Source organism: Carassius carassius, chromosome 21 (assembly GCF_963082965.1).
Source record: "Carassius carassius chromosome 21, fCarCar2.1, whole genome shotgun sequence".
Taxonomy (NCBI): domain Eukaryota; kingdom Metazoa; phylum Chordata; class Actinopteri; order Cypriniformes; family Cyprinidae; genus Carassius; species Carassius carassius.
The window spans coordinates 12,380,593-12,402,876 of NC_081775.1; the positions used below are offsets into that span (position 1 = coordinate 12,380,593).

At 36.4% G+C, this 22,284-nt stretch overlaps 2 protein-coding genes across 2 annotated transcripts; both read left to right on the plus strand.

Annotated features, from left to right (window-relative positions):
• Positions 1-583: 583 nt before the first annotated feature.
• LOC132097557 (protein unc-119 homolog B) lies at positions 584-5,805 on the plus strand. The gene is made up of 5 exons (XM_059503347.1): positions 584-897; positions 1,244-1,357; positions 2,012-2,120; positions 2,491-2,663; positions 4,134-5,805. The coding sequence occupies exons 1-5, from the start codon at positions 672-674 to the stop codon at positions 4,244-4,246; spliced, it is 735 nt and encodes a 244-aa protein (XP_059359330.1). The 5' UTR covers positions 584-671; the 3' UTR covers positions 4,247-5,805.
• An 8,531-nt stretch (positions 5,806-14,336) lies between these two features.
• On the plus strand, positions 14,337-16,031 carry LOC132098259 (globoside alpha-1,3-N-acetylgalactosaminyltransferase 1-like). The gene is made up of 5 exons (XM_059504431.1): positions 14,337-14,340; positions 14,526-14,532; positions 14,686-14,718; positions 14,807-14,941; positions 15,077-16,031. The coding sequence occupies exons 1-5, from the start codon at positions 14,337-14,339 to the stop codon at positions 15,765-15,767; spliced, it is 870 nt and encodes a 289-aa protein (XP_059360414.1). The 3' UTR covers positions 15,768-16,031.
• Positions 16,032-22,284: the final 6,253 nt, after the last annotated feature.

A 22,284-nucleotide genomic window follows, 5' to 3' on the forward strand; every position in this document is an offset into this window, starting at 1 on the left:
TATACGTGTACGTGTATACGTGTACACACACGTATGTGTATATACGTATGTATATACGTGTATATATATATATATATATATATATATATATAAAATAGTAAAATATTTTATTTGTACATATACATTATAATATATTGTTAAAATTAAAGTTTTATTTAATAAATACACATACACAGACGTGGGAACAATTTATCAGCAACGTAGAAAAGATAAAGTAAAAATTATTGAAAATATAAATACATAATTGGTTTTGTTTGTTGATATTTAAGACAACCAATTAGAATAATAATATGGCATTCGAAATACAACCAAAATAACTCAATATCAAAATAACATAATTTATAAAATGAAAATATTCGAAATAAAAAAAATACAATATTGTAAAAAAAAAAACTGTACTGTGCATAAATAATATCAGAAATACAGAATAAATAATGACCTTCTAAACATAAAACCGTTTAACTAACGTTAACTAAGAAAATAAACTGACATAATGGGGAGACTTTTGTAAACAGGTAACCATAGCAACTTTCGAACGCGTTCAGCCAATCACGTCGCTATCCTGTCGGCGTAGGTTCTCCATAGTGACGCGCTACGCCATCTTGCATTCAGCGAGCGTCGAGCTCAACAGAAACGCAGTTCGCGCTCTGCCGTTGTGAGATCCCGGAGAGATGAACAGTCAGAGCTCCCGCAACGAAACGGCAGCTGCCGCGGTCAACGGCTCGGATTCAACGGCAACGGCTCCTCGAGACCGCAAACCCGGAGGAGGTGTTCCGAAAAGGCTGAAATCGCGACGAAATCAAGTGGACCGACGGCCTGTAACGGAGGAAGAGCTGCGGGCGCTGGGGAGAGAAATCACTCCGGATGAAGTTTTGGGACTTCGCGCAGTCACTCGCGGTAAGAGCTTCGAGACTCCACTCTGATACCTGCTTCAGCTCAAAACTTCTCAGATGCTCGCTATGAGCACGTATTATGAGTTCGAGCATCCTTCGACTTCATGTTTTTGTTTTACTTCATGCAGGCCCAGTCCATGCAACACATTTTTATGTGCTTCCAGAGAGCATTTTGTCTGTTTTAAACAGCAAACAAACAGCACTTTAGGTCATGCACCATATTTAGCAGTCTGAGAGTATTGCTATATAGCTTTCTTTTGTTTACTCTTTTCTAGTCACTTACTGAGATATAAAACTACTGTATACTATGTTTCTATTATTGAAGTACATGATACATTTTCCCTCCACAGACTATTTGTGTAAACCAGAGGACAACATCTACAGCATTGACTTCACACGGTTTAAGATAAGGGACCTGGAGACAGGCACTGTCCTTTTTGAGATTGCCAAACCACCACAGTGTGGTACGTTTCCTTTCTTAATCTTCAAGTTAAACTAGTAAATGATTTCACACAATAGTTCTTTTATGATGACTAACTTTATTTGCTTTTAGCATGTGAAATGCAAACTGAAAGGCCACACAGTCCAACAAAGTCATGTAATGAAATTTCCCTGGTCTATTTTGTAAATGCATGTCACAGGTCTTATTGTGAGCGATTTATCCATGTGTTGTCACCCCCCCCCCACCATTTAAAGTCATTTATTAGTTAGAATGTCAGTCTACCATGCTGATGTTTGCTGCACTAATCTAATGATTTCATTACATTGCAACTGAATGAAATATATTAGAGGCTTCTACTCTCATGGAACTTAATATATGAGGGAATTTTATGTCCTGTTCATGGAAATTTCTATCACGAATATATAGCTGTGGTTTTGCTCTGCATGCAAGATTCGTCTTTCTGAGCCATATTCAAATGTCAAATGTCTTTTGGCTTTTTAAAATATTTTTAAAAATTGGTAGTGTTTAGCATTAGTTCTTTCGGTTTTAGTTTATTGTAGTACTTAAATTAAACAAAAATGAAAAATGTAGCCTTTTTCCAGGTTACATTTTCTAATGGTTTTAGTTTCAGCTAATGATAATAACACTATATTCTCTCTCAAACTGTTGCATTCAGACCTTGATGAGGAGGATGAGGAAAACGGAGAGGTTGACACCAGTGCCGGGCGCTTTGTTCGTTACCAGTTCACACCTGCGTTCCTTAAGTTACGCACAGTCGGAGCCACGTAAGTTTCCCTAACAAGCATGGCCATGTGCATTCTTATGGGTAAACAGACCTTGGTGGGTCTGAAATTCAGTTGACCAGCTCTCATGTTTTTATACAAAGGAGCTTGTGTCATCTGCTGCAACACTTGGGCAATGTTATTAGCCAAATCCCACAGAAATCATGAATAAATCCTGATTTGACCTCAGTAATTCCTTCAGTTTGGCTGTAAACATGAGCAGACTTCAGTCTGTGTATTGGAATGTCATATGGTCTTTTTAATGTAGTATTATCGAACATCATAAAGCTCATGTTTAGTTACAGACCAGCTGAACTGAATGGTTTTTTGGTGTGTGGAGTAACGTCTCTTTTCTCTGTTCACACTCTCTCAGGGTGGAGTTCACAGTTGGCGATCGACCCGTTACCAACTTCAGAATGATTGAGAGGCATTATTTTCAAGAGCGCCTCCTGAAGAGTTTTGACTTTGACTTCGGCTTCTGTATCCCGAACAGCCGGAACACGTGTGAACATATTTACGAGTTTCCTCAGCTCCCAGATGACCTCAGTGAGTGTTCTGGTTACTATTTGAACAAACTAAATAGTCTTTTAATGATTACAGCAGTTCTTTAAGCTATTAAATCAAACATGCTGTTTTGTTTTTCTTTTACTCTTATTTTATTTTATTACATTAAGCAGGTACATTTAAAATCATTCGTGTTTTTCTTTTAACAGGTTTATTTTTGCTAACCCACTGACAGATATTTTTCTTCTAAGTATAAACTCACTTAATTTTTTATAGATTTTGAAACTTACTGTTTACTTAGCTAATGATTCTAAAATATTTTTATTTTATTTTACCTTTATTTTTACGATGAAAATCACACTGAGATTAAAACTTTCTTTTACAAGAGCATCCTGGCCAAGATCATCAGCAACAAACACACAAAAAAAGAAAAAAATCAATAAATATCTTTTAGCTATTACACCAATCGTGCTGTTTTTTTTTTTTTATTAAAAAAAAAAAATCTTATTCAGTATTTTTATTTTGCTTTCCAGTACATATATAAAATCATTAATTCCAATGGAAAAGTTCATTTTTTCTTACCCTATTGACAAATAATTTTCTTGTTTCCAAGGAGAAACTCCCCTAATCTTGACTTTTTTTTTTTTTAATGTTGGAAAACAAGACTTTGTTCTTTGTAACAAGATTTATATTTTAAATCATTTTGTTTCTCAAGTAAATGTATATCAAGTACTATTATTATTTTTTTATTGTAAAAAAAAAGTCAAATGTACTTGTAAGAATTTGTTTTTTGAAGTTTATATGAGGAAGTGTTGACTGTATAATCTGTAATATTACTGTATAATACAACATTAATTATTATTGTGATGTATTATTTATATTATAATTTATATAATTTTTAGTGCTGTCAAATCGCGATTAATTGCATCCAAAGTAAGTTATTTACATAATACATCTATGTGTACTGTGTGTATATTTATTGTGTATATATAAACAGACACACATACAGTATATATTTTGAAAATATTTACATGTATTTACATATAATTTATTATATACAAATGTATGTAATATACAAACATAAAATATTTTTCATATATATATATATATATATATATATATATATATATATATATATATATAATACACACTACACAAACGCACACATTATGTGAAAAAAAACTTTTATTTTGGATGTGATCAATCACGATCGATCATTTGACAGCACTAATAATTTTATGATTATACTGTAATCTGAGAAAACTACTTATTAGCACCCACCTTGAATTAATAATAATCCCCCCTCAAATGCTGAGAGGTAATTTGGCACAAAAGAGTAATCAGTTGTCTTGCTAGTAGCATATTGATCTAACTCTTTGACATCTCACTCGTCCTGTCAGGCTTGTAATAATTTCAGCCCTCTCTCTCTTACCAGTGCTCAGATAGAGGAGAGCGTGGTACATGTCTGTGTTCGTTTGTTAAAGTGCTGTGTCTTTTCTTGGTCTCCTGCAGTTCGATTGATGATTGAGCACCCGTATGAGACTAGATCAGACAGCTTCTACTTTGTGGACAACAAACTCATCATGCACAACAAAGCAGACTACGCTTACAATGGGGGCCAGTAGTGCCTCTTCAACAGGGAACCTGACGATTGTTTGTTGGAGTGACCGTGTGGTTTTGCGTGGAATGCAAATACAGGAACGCCCCTCACTACCAGAAAACACGGTGTTGTCACCAGCATTACAATCTCGCTCCATCGACCCGATCAACTGGAAATGAACGTCCCACATTCCACAGACTGCACGCACCACTTGTGGGTTTGGCCATAAATGTGGAGCCTTTCTCCTCCACCACACTTGACTAGCCGGAACTGAAGAACTGTCCTGTCATCCTGCTTTAGGGTGACTACAATAGAGGAGTTTTGTTTCGTAACCTTTGTTGTCTTACGTCCTGCACCCACCACCTTTTGTCCTGTTTTGTGAGATTTTTAAAACTCTGAAGTTGTGTTAACAAATTAAATCCTGAATGTCTAAATGGGGTCTTTCTAAATGTCGTAAACTGAAGCTATTCTGCCACGTATATCTTTGGCTATTAAACAGAAAGAGAGGTTTTGCACAGATTTGCAGTTATTGTTGATCATTAAAGTGATAGAACAGATGTTGTGGTTTAGTTAATCAGAGCCAATGCTGTTGCAACACTTTCGGACATGATCTGGGTTAGGATGTCGAGTTAAAAAGGATGTTATCTGTTTTTTGTTTGTTTGTTTTTTTTACTTTCTGTGACCATAACCCTAAAACAGTTGATAAGTTGCAGTGTTTTGTTTAACCAGACAACCGTTCAAAAGTTTGGGTTCAGTAATATTTTTAATGTTTGAAAAGAGTCTTTTATGTTCACAAAGGCTGCATTTATTTGATCAGAAATACAGTAAAAACTGTAATGTTAAATATATAAATAAAAAATAACTGTTTTCTTTTTTAATAGATTTTACCGTTCCAATTTACCCATTCACACCAAGAATTATAACTATAAAAATAACAATATAAGCATCCACATATTGGCTGTTTATTCTTAGTGCACGGTCTATCTCATGAAAGCATGATGGGTTCTGATTGGGTGTCAATGTTTATATCGTTCATCAACTAGAAAAAAATCATCTTGAAAGTGATTCCAGTGATATTGTTTCTCTGTGCTTTTATCGTTATAGCTGTGGTGTGCACTCCTCTATTCTTTAATATTAAGAATGATTTTTACAACTACATCTTTATCGTTATCTTTACAGTTCTCGTCCTTGGTGTGAACAAGCCTTTACTCCAGTCTTCATTGTCACATGATCCATTGTTAATTATTGTAATATGCTGATTTGCTCAAGATACATTTATTATTATTATTTGAACCCTAAACTGACCCTATGTAGAGATAAAGATTGTGGTCTTTAATTAATTGTATTTTCTTTAGTTCTTTTATTTTCATCTGACTGTTTTATGTCAATTCTTTATCTGACAAAAAATGACTTTTTGGAGGTATGTAGTGTCGGTCCTTTAGGGATCTGAATAGATATGGCAGTGCGCACTGTGGGGTTCATAGGGCATCTGTCTTTGTCATGTATGAGGGCTTTCGACGTCAGACTCAGCTGTGCATACAGAAACCCTGTTTTCGCTCGTGTCACACACAGAGAGGGTTGGGATTCCCAACATCAAGCTGTTTAGCCTCTATCAGAGCTTTGATGTTTACCTCTGATCTAATTCAACATGATGCTTAATAGCGGTTGGGAATTAGGGCAAAGCGATTGGTTGAGAAACAAAAAAAAATGAAAAGGCCTTTAGAGCCCATCAGAGATCTATAATTTTACATATTTTAAAAATATTAGCTTGATTAGATTTGCGTATGAGCAAAGCTTATAATGTTGCAATTGCAAAACACCCTTTGTTATTCATTGAAAGTCAGTCCTCAACTCTCAATCCATTCGCAAACAAGTCAGTTCTCATCTGGACGGTGACTTGCTATATTCTTAAGTGTCCTTAAGAAAGAAAAGGAGTAATATGAGGCTAAAGGAACAATGTTGCTTGTGTGTCGAATGCCTTACTTGTGCTGTTTACATAGGTCTGTGTTGACATGCTGTACTTTACATTGAGTAATTTACCACACAGATTTTGGTCTATATATTAGTTTTACTACAAATTGCACACATCCTAAAATATTTGATTTTATTCCTATTAATTCTCCACTTCAAATTAAACAATTCCCTTGCTGAGAAACCTAAAAAAGTGTTTTTTTATTATTTTGTCACCACAAAGATGTGATCTGCTCATCTTTGGTGGTTTCTTATATATCATGGACAAAATGTGTGGATGTAGTTATAGCAGTAACTTCAGGAATGCAGCTCATGCTTTATATTTGTTGTGTAATATGTCAACTGTAATACATTTGTCTTATTTTGTCGGATTGTTATTTTTTTTTCATGTAATGAAGCCTGTATCAGGAGGACATAACATGATATTCTTTAACACAGCATTCTGCTAAATTAATTTGTTTGTACATTAGACAGAGACAACAGTGGCCATGAGGTGAATAGGGTACATTAAACCTTAAAGAAACATTTAAATTAATGACAGGCATGAGTGATACTGATGTCATTAAGATCGTTTACATTAAATATTAATCTAAAATAAATTACATTACATTTTTAGCCCTTGAAGCTCAGTTGCCTTTATATGGTTATTGTACATGTACAGTTACCACTGCTTTCAGAATGATGTTACCCATGTGTTCTGAGATCTTAGGATTTTGGTTTAAAGATGTTTCCAGAATCCACTGCAGTCGAAGACAAGTGTTTTCCCTGCTTTACTCTCTTTTTCAGAATAGTAGGAACATTGTATTATACTGTGTAATAAAATAGGAATTCTTTTCAGATGTGGCAGGGGGTTTTGTTCAGAAAGAGAAATAAAATACATTTTATAAACGACATCAGTACGATTCAATATCTTGCCACAAGGTGTCAGCCATAGTCAATAGGACAATTCAGCAAATGATTTCAGATCCAATTTCAATTGACCGCGAATTTCTTTGTTTGTTTATTTGGATTATTATAACACTTTTTGTACAGTCCTAATATGAGAATTTTACAAATAATAATAATAATAATAATAACCCTTAAACAAGAATCACCTTCTTTACTGATATTTTTGAATGCAGGCATTGCTGGTTATTGGATTTCGGTTGGGTGCCCTGGAGATACAAAAAGAAAAGAAAAATCAGCTCACATATTCACTTACAATCATTTAGGGAGGGCGGATATTTGAGCATCAAGTGCTTCTAAATTAGAATTGAAGTGCTCAGCAAAGTGATATTGACAGATGTGCAAGACCGAGCATTTCTGATTATTAGTATACTGATCCTTATAACAATTTTAAAAAGTGTTTCAATTCCAAATTCCAATTCAAGCTTAATCTCATGGCCCTAACAGAGACCTGGATCAAACCAGAAGACACTGCTACACCTGCAGCACTCTCCAATAATTTCTCATGTTCCCACTCCCCCCGTTTGACTGGAAGAGGTGGAGGTACTGGTCTGCTCATCTCTAATGATTGGAAATTTAATTCTTTTCCATCTTTGGGTATCAACAGCTCCTTTGAATCTCATTCAGTTACTGTTACCTACCCTTTTAAAATACATTTTGTAGTTGTCTATCGACCCCCAGGACCACTGGGTAACTTTTTGGATGAATTAGATGTGTTGCTCTCAACCTTTTCTGAGGATGGTACTCCCTATATTGGAGATTTCAACATCCATCTAGATAAACCTCTGTTTGCTGATTTCCACACTCTGCTTGCCTCTTTTGATCTCAACCGAGTGTCAACTACTGCTACTCACAAATCAGGCAACCAACTGGACCTTATTTATACACAACACTGCTCTACTGATCATGTTCTGGTTACTCCACTGCACACGTCGGATCACTTCCTCCTCACTCTTAACCTCAACATGGTCCCTGCCATATCACTTACCCCTCCACATGTCATCTTTCGACGTAACCTACGCACACTTTCACCCTCCCGGCTATCTGCAATGGTTTCATCTTCAGTTCCTTCCCCTAAACTGTTTGCATCTTTGGATGCTAACAGTGCTACTGATACTTTCTGCTCCACACTTACATCTTGTTTAGACACTGTTTGTCCCTTATCTTCCAGGCCAGCCTGTAACACCCCTTCTGCCCCTTGATTATCTGATGTTCTACGCGAACACCGTTCTAAGCTTAGAGCTGCTGAAAGGGTGTGGCGCAAATCCAAAAATACTACTGACTTAAGGTATCAGTCACTCCTATCTTCCTTCTCTGCTAATGTGTCCACTGCTAAAATGACATACTACCATAACAAAATTAACAATTCGTCTAACTCTCACATGCTTTTTAAAACATTTCCCTCACTTTTTTGTCCTCCTCCACCTCCTGCTTCATCTCTAATAGATGACGACTTTGCAACTTTTTCATTAATAAAATTAAACACATTAGTGCACAATTTTCCATACCACAATCAGTCAAGCTCATATCACCAGCAAACATACACTCATTTACATCCTTCTCTTCACTCTCTGAGGCAGAAGTCTCAAAACTCATCCTTTCTAATCACCCTACTACTTGCCCGCTTGATCCTATTCCATCTCATCTCCTTCAAGCCATTTCTCCTGCAGTTGTACCTGCACTCACTCACATCATCAACACATCCCTCCACACTGGTGTTTTTCCCTCATCATTTAGACAGGCACGTATAACTCCACTACTTAAGAAACCCAACCTCAACCCATCTCTTTTAGAGAACTACAGACCAGTTTCCCCTTCTTCCTTTCATTGCAAAAACACTTGAACGAGCTGTGTTCAACCAAGTCTCTACATTTCTCACAAACAACAACCTCCTTGACAGCAACCAATCTGGCTTCAGAAGTGGAAATTCAACTGAGACGGCCTTGCTCTCAGTTGTTGAAGCTCTAAGACTGGCAAGAGCAGAATCCAAATCTTCAGCACTTATCCTGCTTGATCTGTCCGCTGCTTTTGACACGGTTAACCACCAGATCCACCTATCAACCCTACTGGCAAAAGGCATCTCAGGAACCACACTTCAATGGTTTGAGTCTAACCTATCAGATAGGTCCTTCAAAGTATCTTGGAGAGGTGAGGTGTCCAAGTCAAAACATCTAACTACTGGGGTGCCTCAGGGCTCAGTTCTTGGACCACTTCTCTTCGCTGTCTACATGGCATCATTAGGTTCTGTCATTCAGAAACATGGCTTTTCATACCACTGCTATGCTGATGACACTCAACTCTACCTCTCATTCCATCCTGATGATCCGACGGTTGCTATTCGCATCTCAGCTTGTCTAACAGACATTTCTTCCTGGATGATGGACCATCACCTTTAACTAAACCTTGCCAAGACAGAACTGCTTGTAATTCCAGCAAACCCATCGTTTCATCACAATTTCACCATCAAGTTAGGCACATCAACCTTAACTCCTTCAAAAACAGCTAGAAGCCTTGGAGTTATGATTGATGATCAGCTGACTTTCTCAGACCACATTGCTAAAACTGTCCGATCCTGCAGATTTGCTTTATTCAAAATCAAGAAGATCAATCATTTTCTTTCGAAAAATGCTGCACAACTCCTTGTTCAAGCTCTTGTTCTGTCCAGGCTGGACTATTGCAATGCCCTCTTGGCAGGTCTTCCAGCCAATTCTATCAAACCTTTACAATTAATTCAGAACGCGGCAGCAAGATTAATTTTTAATGAGCCAAAAAGAATACACGTCACACCTCTGTTTATCAATTTGCACTGGCTTCCAATAGCTGCTCTCATAAAATGCAAGGCACTACAGAGACACACACTGTCAGACGTGACTGGAGAGATGAAGACCAGACCCTCAGAGCAGCACCAGAACACAGATAACAGCTTCAGCAGCAGTTTCAGTGAGATAACACTTTAGACATAATAAAGGTTTGGCATTCTAATGAAAGTATGCTATATTACTGGTCAAAAGTGTATGATTAATAAGTTTTTAATGTTGTTGAAGAAGTTTAATAATTTAATCAAAAAACATAAGAATCAGTAAAATTATTTAAAAAAAAAAACTCAATTTAAAATAACTTTTTTCTAATTTATTTTAATATTAATTTATTTCACAGCAGCCATTATTCAATCAGAAATCATACTAATATATATAGAGATTTTTTTCTTAATTTTTTGATGAATAGAAAATTCAAAAGAACAGCATTTATTTAAAATAGACTTGAAATAACATGAAGCCATAATAAATAATAGAATAAACATAAATAATAATAATAAGAAAAATTATTGAGCACCAAATCTGCATACTCAAATAAATTCAGAAGAAAATAAAAATAAAACAGTAATAAATTTTCATAATATTTCACATATTTCACCTGTTTTGACCTGATGTAACAGGAGTGAGAGGAGTGTTACGTAGATTAGATTGTGTTAGGTCGTGTTATAGTATGTACTGTATATGTGACCGTATGAGTTTTATTATGGTTTGTGGATTCATTAGAATCAGTTTCCATTTTAATCTTTGCATATTTCACCTGGCAGCTCAATCATTGAGGTGGGTTCTAGTGGAGGCCTAGTGACTTTATAAGAAGCAAGTCTAAGAGTTTCATGGTAATTCCGCTCTGTGTTTCTGTTTTGTTGGCCGTAAAGGTCCAGGGGTTTAGCTGTCTGGTTGCTTTCCCCTGGGATGTGTGTGTGTGTGTGTGTGTGTGTGTTTGTCCGAAGTGATGAGCGCAGAAAGCATAAAGCTAACTGTTGTCTAAGAATGAGGTAAGACACTTTTATTGTGGGTTTTTATATTTTAAACACTTTGATATTTGTGTTTTTATATTTGTATTTTAGGTGTGGCCTGAGAGCGCTAGCTGTTGTTTCATAACCCTGTTTCTACGGATGTTTTTGTATACTGTCTTATTACGGTTTCATTGTCCTGTGCATGCAGCTGACTGTGTGACCTTCACGGTGCTGGACCGCTGCTCCTCTGAGTGTTCTGTGCATTAATAACCACAGGTGAATGTTTGACGAGCTTTGATACTGAAGCTTAACAGAAGTGTTTTGTTGTAGTTTCTTTTTGGTTTGTCACTTGCTTTATGAATTCAGATGCACTGATTTGTATTGGGCTTGTCCTTTCTGTTAAGGTAAGCTTTATAATGGTCTCTTTGTACTTGTGGGTATTTAATTGGTAATCTGTTGATGAGACCATTTTTTTATGTTTAAGATTAATGACTTCTGTGTAAAATGTTTTATTTTGGTAAGTCACGTCTCTTGCTGCTTTAGTAGCGAACCTGTGTATCCTTTAGTAGCACCTGAGGGTGCGTGGTATTTCCCGGGGTCAAAACAATGGCAGACTTGTTCGGATGACAGCATCCAGTGAGAATTCTTATTTAGGTCATACTTCCAAGATGTAGGCTAGAATCTGTGATTCTGAAATAGCCTACAGCATCCACACCGGGGTGGTGACTGACAGCCACTCATCAAAACATTAGATTAATTCGAGCTATGGAGCCGTCCCAGTGCACAAACATCCCACCCCAGAAAATAAATAAAATAAAATAAAATAAGATAACTTCAATTGCAGGTTTCAAACAAAAATGGCAACAAAGAGGCAACATTTACAGACTGCAGCTGGTTTGTTTCATTCTAATGCAGGGCCTCACCCCATGTTTATTTGACTATAAAATGCACAGACTCCTCCTTTCTTGATCCACATCTCTCTTGCTTTATTCCTCTCATTTAATCTTGTCTCTAACTTCAGTGTGGACATTAGTATTCCAGGGACAATGTTGGTCCGTCAGAATGTTCTCATCATTGTGTTCTTTGGGATGGTTTTGAGTGGGTATGTAATTACTCTTTATCAATATTACAATGTTATAACATTGCTTGCCTTTGTGGCTGGGTTGTTAATTGATGTCATAATAATGCAGTATTATTTCTTAGAAGTCGGTAGCATTACCATTGCTTGATGATACCAGGAGTATTAATTATTTAGCATATTGCCACTCTATTCTGCTTATGCACATTATTTTGGATGCAAACATCTTAATGAACTAATCTTGCAAAAATTGGTAGATTTTCAGCCCTACAGTATTAAGCAAATTATTAAATGCATTTTCTTTGTACATGACAAGCATAAGATGAACATACATAAGAAGAAGTTATGTGTCTTTCTTTACAGGTTCATTTACCTGAACAATATCCAGTGCATGTAAGTTTATTGCAGTAAAAAAAAAAAAAAAATTGTTTTTAATTTTATAAATTTATTTATTTATTTGTTTGTTTTACTTTTTTTTTTTTTAGCTGCAATCAGCAGATAATAGAACAAGGCCTCAAGTGAGTAACGATGTTCATACACATACATCACTCTTGAACACACAAGAAAAAATATTTTTGTATACGTTGATTTATTTGTGGCAGCCCGCTACATTATTCACATTGACCTCCACAAATATCCACCGCCCGTGCCATGTGTCTGCCGTAGTGTACACAAATTAAGAATTAACAGCAATTTCTACAGACAGCAGAAAAAGAGCGAGAGCGTCTTCCTCAGCAGCAACAAATCTCGCATTCTCACATCCGTAGCGCTTATTCTGATCTTTAACCTTAGGTCTTCCCTATTCCAGAAACAAAAGTAATGTTTTAGGTTGATAAGATATTACTCTTAACAAAGCACACACACACACAACATCAGCAACGCTACAATGACAAAGTTGCTTGCTTATATTAAAAACTTGAACGGAACAAATAAGAATGATGTAGGCTACCCGCGTTGTAACAAATAAGGTTTTTGGATTTTCCCTTACTTTAAATGAAAGTTCACTGCTCATTTTTATATATATATAAAAAAACGCTACAATAAATAAATTAACCTAGGCTACATTAAACTTTGAACTTTTATTTACAAAATAAATAAGGATGTTTTACCCGCGTTTAACACAAATAAATAGCCTACGGATTTCCCCTTATGCTTCTTTAAAACGATCGTAGTTTGTGGTTTATTATTAATCAAAAAGCCATAAAATAGGCTACAATGGCAAATTCTACATCTACCTACCTTGTATTAGCCTAACAAGAATAATAAGATGGATATCCGTTGTAACCTAAATAAATAAAGTATTTCCCCTAATTAAAAACGAATTGCCTGTGGTTCTATGTTATTATTATTTTTAGTATTATTATTTTTTCGAAACTCCAGCTACAAAGACTCTAAACGAAGAAATTAAACTTTTACAAAAGTTGCGCTTTGGATCCGCAAACATAGTGTCAGTCTTCTCGCATCACTTTTGTAGCTACCCTCAGCTCAAAATACGTTCCCGCGTCTATGTACAAACCTAGCGACTCTTTCTGGATAAACCTTTGGCGCAGCTTGTCTCTCTCAGCGTCTGTTCTGTTCAGTGAGCGGCAGAGAAGCGGAGCATTCAGTTCGTTTCCAATATAGTTTCCAAGCAACTGTCGCTTACTGACTGTTTGGACTAAATATGAAATATGAACACACAGTAGTTCATATGTTAATGTGCACGTAGTTTGTTACTCAGACGCAGGCAGCACTGCATTAAAAAAAGTAATGCAAAAAGTAATATAGCCAAAACCAGCGCATACAGTCGTTCTTTAGTGTTATTTATGTTGATTTTATCAGACGATGTAGCGATTATAAATCAGGATTTATGGTTACTTGTGTTTAGTCACTGTTTGTAGAAAATATGTAAATGGGAAAAGATTTATTGGACATTTTGTTATATTACAGTATGTGACAGTTTAGATAGTATAATAGATCTGAAGTGCCAGAACTTGTGTGAACGAAACTTGATGCAATAGCGTCATAAATATGCAAATTATAATGTCAGACGTCACCCGCTGCCACAAGTCTCGCAAAATCCTTTTGGAAACATTGTCACGCGTGCTACTATTAATGTACATGCTCATATTCATAAACACATGCACACACAACATAATTAAATTCAACTGAGTATCTATTTTATCAGGCTACGACCCTGAGTGTACTGTGTGTGTTGTGATTTTAGAGGTTTGCAATACTGAATGATGATGATTATAAATATTATTATTACTGTATTAAGATGCAATCAGCAGATAACTGAACAAGGCATCATCAAGTGAGTAATGATCACAATCAATTACAATCAAACACACACAACATAATCAAATTCAAATGAGTAAGAGTTTGACTCTATTTCAATCAGGCCAAAATGGAAGCCAAAGATCATTGAATTGCACTCATCACCAGGGTGAGTAAAACTTCATTTTCTTAAAAGTGTTTTTTTTTTTAAGTTGATCCATAGTTTATAAAGACTATACTGCTCAAGACAAAAACATTCTTTGTTCTTGTGGTTCTGGTCAGATGACAAGTGAGAGTTAAATGATGTCTTCAGTCTATTGATAGTAGTAAAAAAAAAAAAAAAAGGAAAAAAAAACTTCTAAACCCATGTTTTTAATGTGCATCAGTTTCATGAACCAATAAAATGTCTTTTGTTCTTTCTGCTTAATCATTTTTATTACAGGTTGTTGTACAACCAGCCGAGTGTGGGGGCTGGGTGAGTATTATGTTTTTAGTACCAATCTGTTGTTACTAAATATAATGGATGGAATGATTACAGCGCTGGATGTGTGTTTTTAATGAAGTCGGACAGATGTTGCTTCTGTGTCACCATGGTCAGCTCCAATCATTTGGGAGGGAACCTTTGACTCCACACTGATCGACTCCATCTACAAACAACAACATCTCACCATAGCAACCACTGTCTTCGCTTTGGGAAAGTAAGTCTTCATGATACCTTTCATCTTGTATTAAGATTTCTCATTTGTTTCACCTCCTGTTTTTCCTTATTTCTGGAAATATTAATAATTAAAGGATAAATTAACTATAATGAATTTGTTTTCTCTGTTTGTTAGATACACACGTTTTGTCAAAGATTTTCTGGAGTCAGCAGAGCAACATTATTTTGTTGGATTTCGAGTGCATTACTACTTGTTTACAGATCAACCAGAATCAATTCCTGAAGTGAAGATGGGTGAAAACCGTAGTTTGACAATTGAAAAGGTTCCGACTATGAATCGATGGCAGGACATCAGTATGAACAGGATGGAAAAACTGGAAAAACTAATAGAGAATGAATTATTCAATGAGGCAGATTATATTTTCTGCCTTGACATAGATGGAAAGTTCTATGGCCGGTGGGGTGCGGAGACTTTGGGTCGTCTGGTAGGTGTGATACATCCTTGGCTCTTTAATGTTCCAAGAAATCAATTCACATATGAGCGCAGGCCAGAATCTAAAGCATACATTCCCGCTGAGGAAGGTGATTTTTATTACGCTGGTGCTGCATTTGGTGGCTTTTTGGAGGATGTACATAATCTCACCAAAACCTGCAGAGAGCATCTGAAAATTGATGCTGCAAACTCTATTGAGGCGGTATGGCAAGAGGAGTCTCACTTGAACAAGTATTTCCTTTTGAACAAACCTAGTAAACTACTCTCTCCTGAATATATGTGGCGGGACATCAATGAAAAAGCAGCCCAAATAAAAATAGTTCGCTACACTAATGTACCTAAAAACTATGCTGAAGTTCGTCCAAACCCGTAGCAACTGTTGCCAGTATTAAGCTACACTTAAATGTTGTGTTCTCACAGTCCTCCCATTACACATTTTGAATCTGTTAACAGGTAATACTGGCAACAGTGAAGATGACATCTGCCACCAAGAAGTGAATAATCACAGAAAAGTACAGATGTTTATGAGCACAATGTGGCATCAGAAACAATATCTGCCAAAATCTTTTTGAACTCACTCACAATATTTTATACAAACACAATGCTAAAAATAAAAAAGAGCTTTTACAGACAGAAGTATTTTTAGGGGTCAATATCACCATATAGTGCCTTTCAACCCTCACAATGGTTTTAATTTCCCATTCACTCTATGACATATCATAAATAGTAGACTCTCAAGTACTACAGAAACATCATACAGCTGAGCTCCCCACACATTTCCTTTTTTTATTATATATATATATATATATATATATATATATATATATGATTATGGGCCATTATTCTAAGCATGAACCATAAGATGTCCACCCATTCATATATTACTTTTAAACATGTTTTTATTGAAAAATTAAGACGCAAATGATATTTTCTGAAAGGATGTCCCTTTCCTAAACAGGGTTATTAAAAAATTATTATAATAATAAAAATATAATATTTTAAACCATAAATAAAATAAACCATTTATTTTAGTTTTTTAGCAATATTAACTACAAATGAATGCTATGTCCACCCTGTCATGTTTATGTGTCTAAGTGGCAGACAGGGTGGACATTTTGAGATTCAATTAGCATATTAGCTTACAAGAAACTGTGACTAGCTATATAGTAAGTCTGGATGTTGAAGAGAAGTTTGTATATTTAAACGTATTTTGAAAATACTGTATTCTAGTCACTTCTGGCAAATTTTATGCTGACAGGGTGGACATGTTTAGCTTTGGCAAAGCAAGTAAGCAAACTCATACAGATAATTTTTTTATTACCAATTATCAGTACACTCAAATCAGTAATCTCCTATTCACCAAAATATTAATAGGAGAATTTTTGTTTTAAGTTTTATGATTTGATAATATTCTACTATCATACTATCATTCAAATTTAATGAGCAGTGCACAGGACAAAATAACACAAATTATCTTACAAAAAACTGATATTGACCCTTAGAAGTGTTATTTAGCAAAAACGTATAAATTTTCATACTTAAAATCGTGTTTTTGCTAAAGTAGGTCAAGCTCTCGAGTTGTACAGCGATGACGTCACAGGCAGTGCCCTCACTGATAAAATATGAGAGGCTTGCCCTTCTCGTCATTTGTTTTGAATCACTCGATAGAGAAACATCGTAGCACTTGAAAGTCTATACTTCCTTCCTTATAAAACAACATCTTATATAACTTCTATAATTTATATAAATAGTTATCAAACTTTTTGCAATACTTTTACATAACTGAACGCAATTTGCTTGTATTGAAAGCACTGACAAATCCTTTGTTTTATCACTTTAATGAAGAGAGTTGAGGGAGGACTTTCTGGGAGTTACAAGGTCTGAAGCTAAAACCAAATGTAAACTTAAAATTATATTTTCTGGGTACTGCAAAAAATTTACCTGCCTCTTTGGATGTCTGGTTGTACACTGAAACAATATGCGACATAAGACATTTTTAATATATATTTGAATACCTTTAGTAGCAAAAAATCTTTACAAATATGTTAAATATTTATATTATTTATATAAGTACATTATGATTCCTTTGAATTGTATTTGTTTTTATTTGTATAAATAATTGAAGAAACATTTTAACACAAATAAACATATTATAAACTATTGTATAATAACACACTAAACTGACCTGGATGATGACATCACTGGGGGGCTTAACAAGGCAATTTCACTTCTTGGTTTTAAACTTCAACAAATGCAAAGTGGTACAGCAAATAACACATTTACCCTATGAATGCTTAATTGTTTATACACCAAGCACTTAAGTTTCACGTTGGGGTCCAGATTCGATGGTGCATGGATTAGGAGTCAGGAATGAACAGAAAATATACAATCAAACTCGTTACTCACTCAAAAATCCACTCTTTGAAACTTAACTCCTTAATAGGAATGGGGAAACAGTTCAGCAATAAAATAAGTTATGTGTCACACAATAGAAGATGGCTGATGAAGTGTATTTGCATATCTGTACCACAAAGGCTGGAGCTCCCTCTCCTTTAACTGAAAAAACTGTCCTGTCTTTTGTCATACAGCCACATGAAAATAATCTGATGCAGCTGTATACATTTTCTGGACCAGACTCCTTTACTAAGAAGGAAAAAATAAAGAAACACTATAGTTGTCACTTCTAAAACTCAAAATAGTGGCTTCTACATTGAGCTGTGTTCACCCATTTATGGTCTATAAAGACACAGAGGTCTTAGGCCATCAAAAACTGGTTTTAAGTCAGTTATTTCTATCTTTTTTTCCCGTAGTGAGTCAGAAGTTAATATCAGTTTACATTTCCAAACATTATTTTTGCTATTAATTGTAATAATCCAGCGAGATTTTTGTTTTCACAAGGAGTCTGACAGCAGCCAGTGCTTCACACAGAGATCTGATCTCATCATCATTCAGTCTGTCTGGAATAACATGAAGAAACAGAACAAACTAAGACAGACTCAATACAGAAGAACTGTGGCAACGTCTCCAAAATGCTCCAAGAAACCTACCTGGAAAGCTACCTGAAAAACAATGCTCAAGTGCACCTAGGACAAAAGCATTTTGTAACGAATAGTGTGGTCACACAAAATGTTAAGTTAATAGAAGTTAACTAATAAAATTACATTTACCCTTTGAATGCTTAATTGTTTATACACCAAGCACTTGGGTTTCACTTTGGGGCCAAATTCGGTGGTGCATGGATTAAGAGTCAGGAATTAACAGAAAATCTGTTTTTACAGTACACAAACAAACTCATTACTCACTCAGAATCCACTCTTTGAAAATCAACCCCTCAATAGGAATGGGAAAACAGTTCAGCAATAAAATAAGTTGTGTCATACCATAGAAGATGGCTGATGAAGTGTATTTGCATATCTGTACCATAAAGGCTGGAGCTTCCTCTCCTTTAAACTTTCCTGTTTGGCATAGAGCCACATGAAAATAATCAAATGCAGTTGCATACATTTTCTGGGTCTGACTCCTTTAACTAAGAAGTAAATAAAACCTTGCATTAAAGTCATTAATTCTATAATCACAGTCTAGGGACTATGCAAAGGGAAAGTCTTTAAGATCCTCATGCACTACACAATTCTTGGGAATTACACACCTCAAATGTGTGTTCCCTTTCAAATGTTCACTCTCTTTATGCATGGGAAAACTCCCTTTTTTCCATTTTTCTGAAAAGTAGAAGCCATGGAAGAAGCTCCAGCTCTGCTCACCACCGTGGAAGAGGTTGAGGCAGCGACGTGAGCGATCTTTGCAGGCATCCGGCATCCAGAACAAAAGAGCTAATTTCTAAGAGCAATTTCAGGGCACGCTTGTAACAAGGCTCAAGATTCTCGTGCATTTTTGCGCCGAGGATCATAGTGATGGGAAGTTCGATTCTTTACCGCGAACCGGTTCTTTCGGTTGGTTCGATTCAATAGACCGGTTGAACAAACTGGTTCACCAGTTCTTTTACGCTCGACATCATTGACGATGACATAATGACGTCAAGTCTACCAAACATTCAAATATGTAAAGTCAGTAATCATAACTTTAGTCAGTTAAAAACCTCATAATCATGAAAAGTTTACAATTAAGTTTTGCAATAACGCACCCAAATACAGTAACAGCAATAATTTGCATACAAGGGTTTAAGTCTTGAAGATATAAAGTAAATAAATTAGGTGTCATCAGCGCAGAAACCATGATCCCCTTACTATACATAATCCATTGCGATGTATTTGTTATTAAATTAATTTACATTTCGCCAGATTGCCCTTCATTCAAGCCCTCAGTTTACACGCGCTCATAACAATAGCACAGAATCAGTTCAGAATCAATCACCAAAAGAAACAGTTCAGTTCAGACGCGCTGTGAGTCAGTCGGCTTCACGCTGAATCACGCATGCGCAGTATCATCAGCTCCTCGGTTCTCGATTTGGACATGCCCGAAAGAAATGGTTTTCGGTTCAGTGTACTGATGATCCGAAAAACGATGCAACCGGTTCTTGACTCGAGAACGAGAACCGCTCTAACCGGCACGTGCTGCAGTTCAGTATCATCAGCTGCTCTACTCATGTTCATGTTCTGTTTACTACAAACTCAATTTGTCAATGTGTCATCATTAACTATAAATACAGTACAGATATTTCATAAATCATCCCTCATTCCTATTAAACATAGTCTTTAGAGTTTTAATTATTGTCCAACTGCCCTGAAAACCTCTTCGGTGATCCGAAAACCGATGCAACTGGTTCTTGACTCGAGAACGAGAATCAGCTAATTGGTTCTCAAATCGGACGCGTTCGACAGAAACGGTTCTCAGTTCAGTGTACTGGTGATCCGAAAACCGATGCAACCGGTTCTTGACTTGTGAAAGAGAACTGCTCCAGCAGCGGGCGTGTACATTTGTCATCTGGCTCTGCTCGGTGTTCATCTTCAGTTCTGTCTTCACAGCAGTTCAGTCAGTGTACTGTTTGAGTAAATGAATTACTCCGGGATATTGGTTTATTCTGACTCAGAGGGAGTGTCAGTTACGTTAAAAAAGTTAACAGCTTAAGTCATTTGTGGATTAATGCTTATTGGAGACGCGAACTGTTTCAAATGGTTCAGTTCGATTTGGTGAACTGGTTCAACCGGTTCACTAAGAAGAACTGGTTAAATTGAACGATTCGTTCGCGAATCGGACATCACTAGAGGATTGGTTTTTGACTGTGGATTTGAAAGATGCTTACTTTCACATCCACATAGCCCCCCGTCACAGACCGCTCTTGAGATTTGTGTTCAAGGGAGTGGCCTATTAGTATGCAGTCCTGCTGTTTGGACTGTCTCTGGGCCCACGCACTTTTACAAAGTGTATAGATGCGGCTCTGTCCGCTATCAGGCAGATGGGAATCCGCATCTTGAACTACCTCGACAATTGGCTTTTTCTAGCTAGATCAAGTGTCAAAAGGCATTGAAATGGTTGTGACGAGGCTGAAACATACAGTGACAATAACAGGACATAAACAGACATAGACATACGTGGAGGGCACTACTAAGTAGTTCTGAGATACTAATATAAGATTATTGGGGAAGAGCAGTGTCATTGTCATTGTAGAGTGTCGCAGAGCTACATGGAAGAAAATTAAAGTGGCAGTGCAGATGCAATAAATAAACTTAAGAGCAGAACACATTCCTATTTTGTATTTTTGAGTAGAGTAATATCCAAGATGTCATTGTAGAGTGTCACAGAGCTACATGAAGGCAGTGCAAGTACAATAAATGTAAACTTAAGAGCAGCATGTATTCTAGTTTTAGATGAAGGATAGCTGGTTGTTAAGCTAAGTCTCATGGCTTGAAGTTAGAAGCTGTTCTACAGTCTGGTTGTCTGTGATCGGATGGATCGTAAGCATCTGCCAGATGGCAGTGTGGCAAACAGGTGATGAGCAGGGTGAGTGCGGTCCTTGATGATGCTGCGAGCCTCTCTCAAGCAGTGAGTCTGATAGATGTCCTGTAAGGCTGGGAGTTTATGTCCAATGAAGAGCTCTGCTGTTCTCACCACTCGCTGAAGAGCTTTGCGGTCGGAAGAAGAGCAGTTGGCTTACCATACAATGATGCTGCTGGTCAGAATGCTCTCTATAGTGCAGTGGCAAAAAATTGACATGATGTTAGAGGAGATGCCAAACCTCTTCAGCCTCCACAGGAAGTAGAGACGCTGATGGGCTGTTTTCACTATGGTCTTTGAGTGTAGGCTCCAGTAAAGATCCCCAGAGATGTGAATCCCAAGAAACTTGTAGCTCTTAACTGTCTATACTATAGATGGTTAAAAAGGAAAGCAACATTTAATGATAATTAGCTTTCAGTGCTAACTGTTAGCTAACTAAAAACAAACAAATGTTTTAATTGTTTTCATCGTATGTGTTTGTGTTATTGTTATCAGTATCAAATAAAGGCAGGCTGTCAGGGAAAGTCAGTGTTAGAGCCTTGTGTTACAGGTCAATGAGGAAGAATGAGGCACCACCCAATTTAATAGTATGCTAGAGACATAGGGTTAACCATTCTCCAAACCCAGTTCAGGTGTTCAAGTGTGTTCAAATGTGTTCAAATGTTAATTTTCTTGAAGTATTACAAATAGGGTGACCATACATACCATTTTTCCTGTACGCGTCTTTGCCAGGATTTCTGTATTGCATTGATTCAAAGTACCTTGAGAGCGTTTTGAAAACATCTTGGTCTGAGCTGTCGACACGACAGATCTCGTCACAGTTGTTGTTGTTGGTGCGTCCTACGATGTGAATAGAGACTGATCGTTGACGCACATGACCGGCCACAGGTGTCGCACACAAACTGGCTAGACGTTGTTCTAGATGTTAAGGCATTGTGCTT

What these genes read in the sequence shown, in the direction of transcription:
- LOC132098259 (XM_059504431.1), top strand. An exon ending in CAGCCGAGTGTGGGGGCTGG is followed by an intron (nt 14,719 to 14,806) that starts GTGAGTATTATG and finishes TTTTTAATGAAG; the next exon opens with TCGGACAGATGTTGCTTCTG. An exon ending in ACTGTCTTCGCTTTGGGAAA is followed by an intron (nt 14,942 to 15,076) that starts GTAAGTCTTCAT and finishes TCTGTTTGTTAG; the next exon opens with ATACACACGTTTTGTCAAAG.
- LOC132097557 (XM_059503347.1), top strand. Translation starts at nt 672, where the DNA reads ATGAACAGTCAGAGCTCCCGCAACGAAACGGCAGCTGCCGCGGTCAAC. An exon ending in TGCCAAACCACCACAGTGTG is followed by an intron (nt 1,358 to 2,011) that starts GTACGTTTCCTT and finishes TGTTGCATTCAG; the next exon opens with ACCTTGATGAGGAGGATGAG. An exon ending in TTACGCACAGTCGGAGCCAC is followed by an intron (nt 2,121 to 2,490) that starts GTAAGTTTCCCT and finishes ACACTCTCTCAG; the next exon opens with GGTGGAGTTCACAGTTGGCG.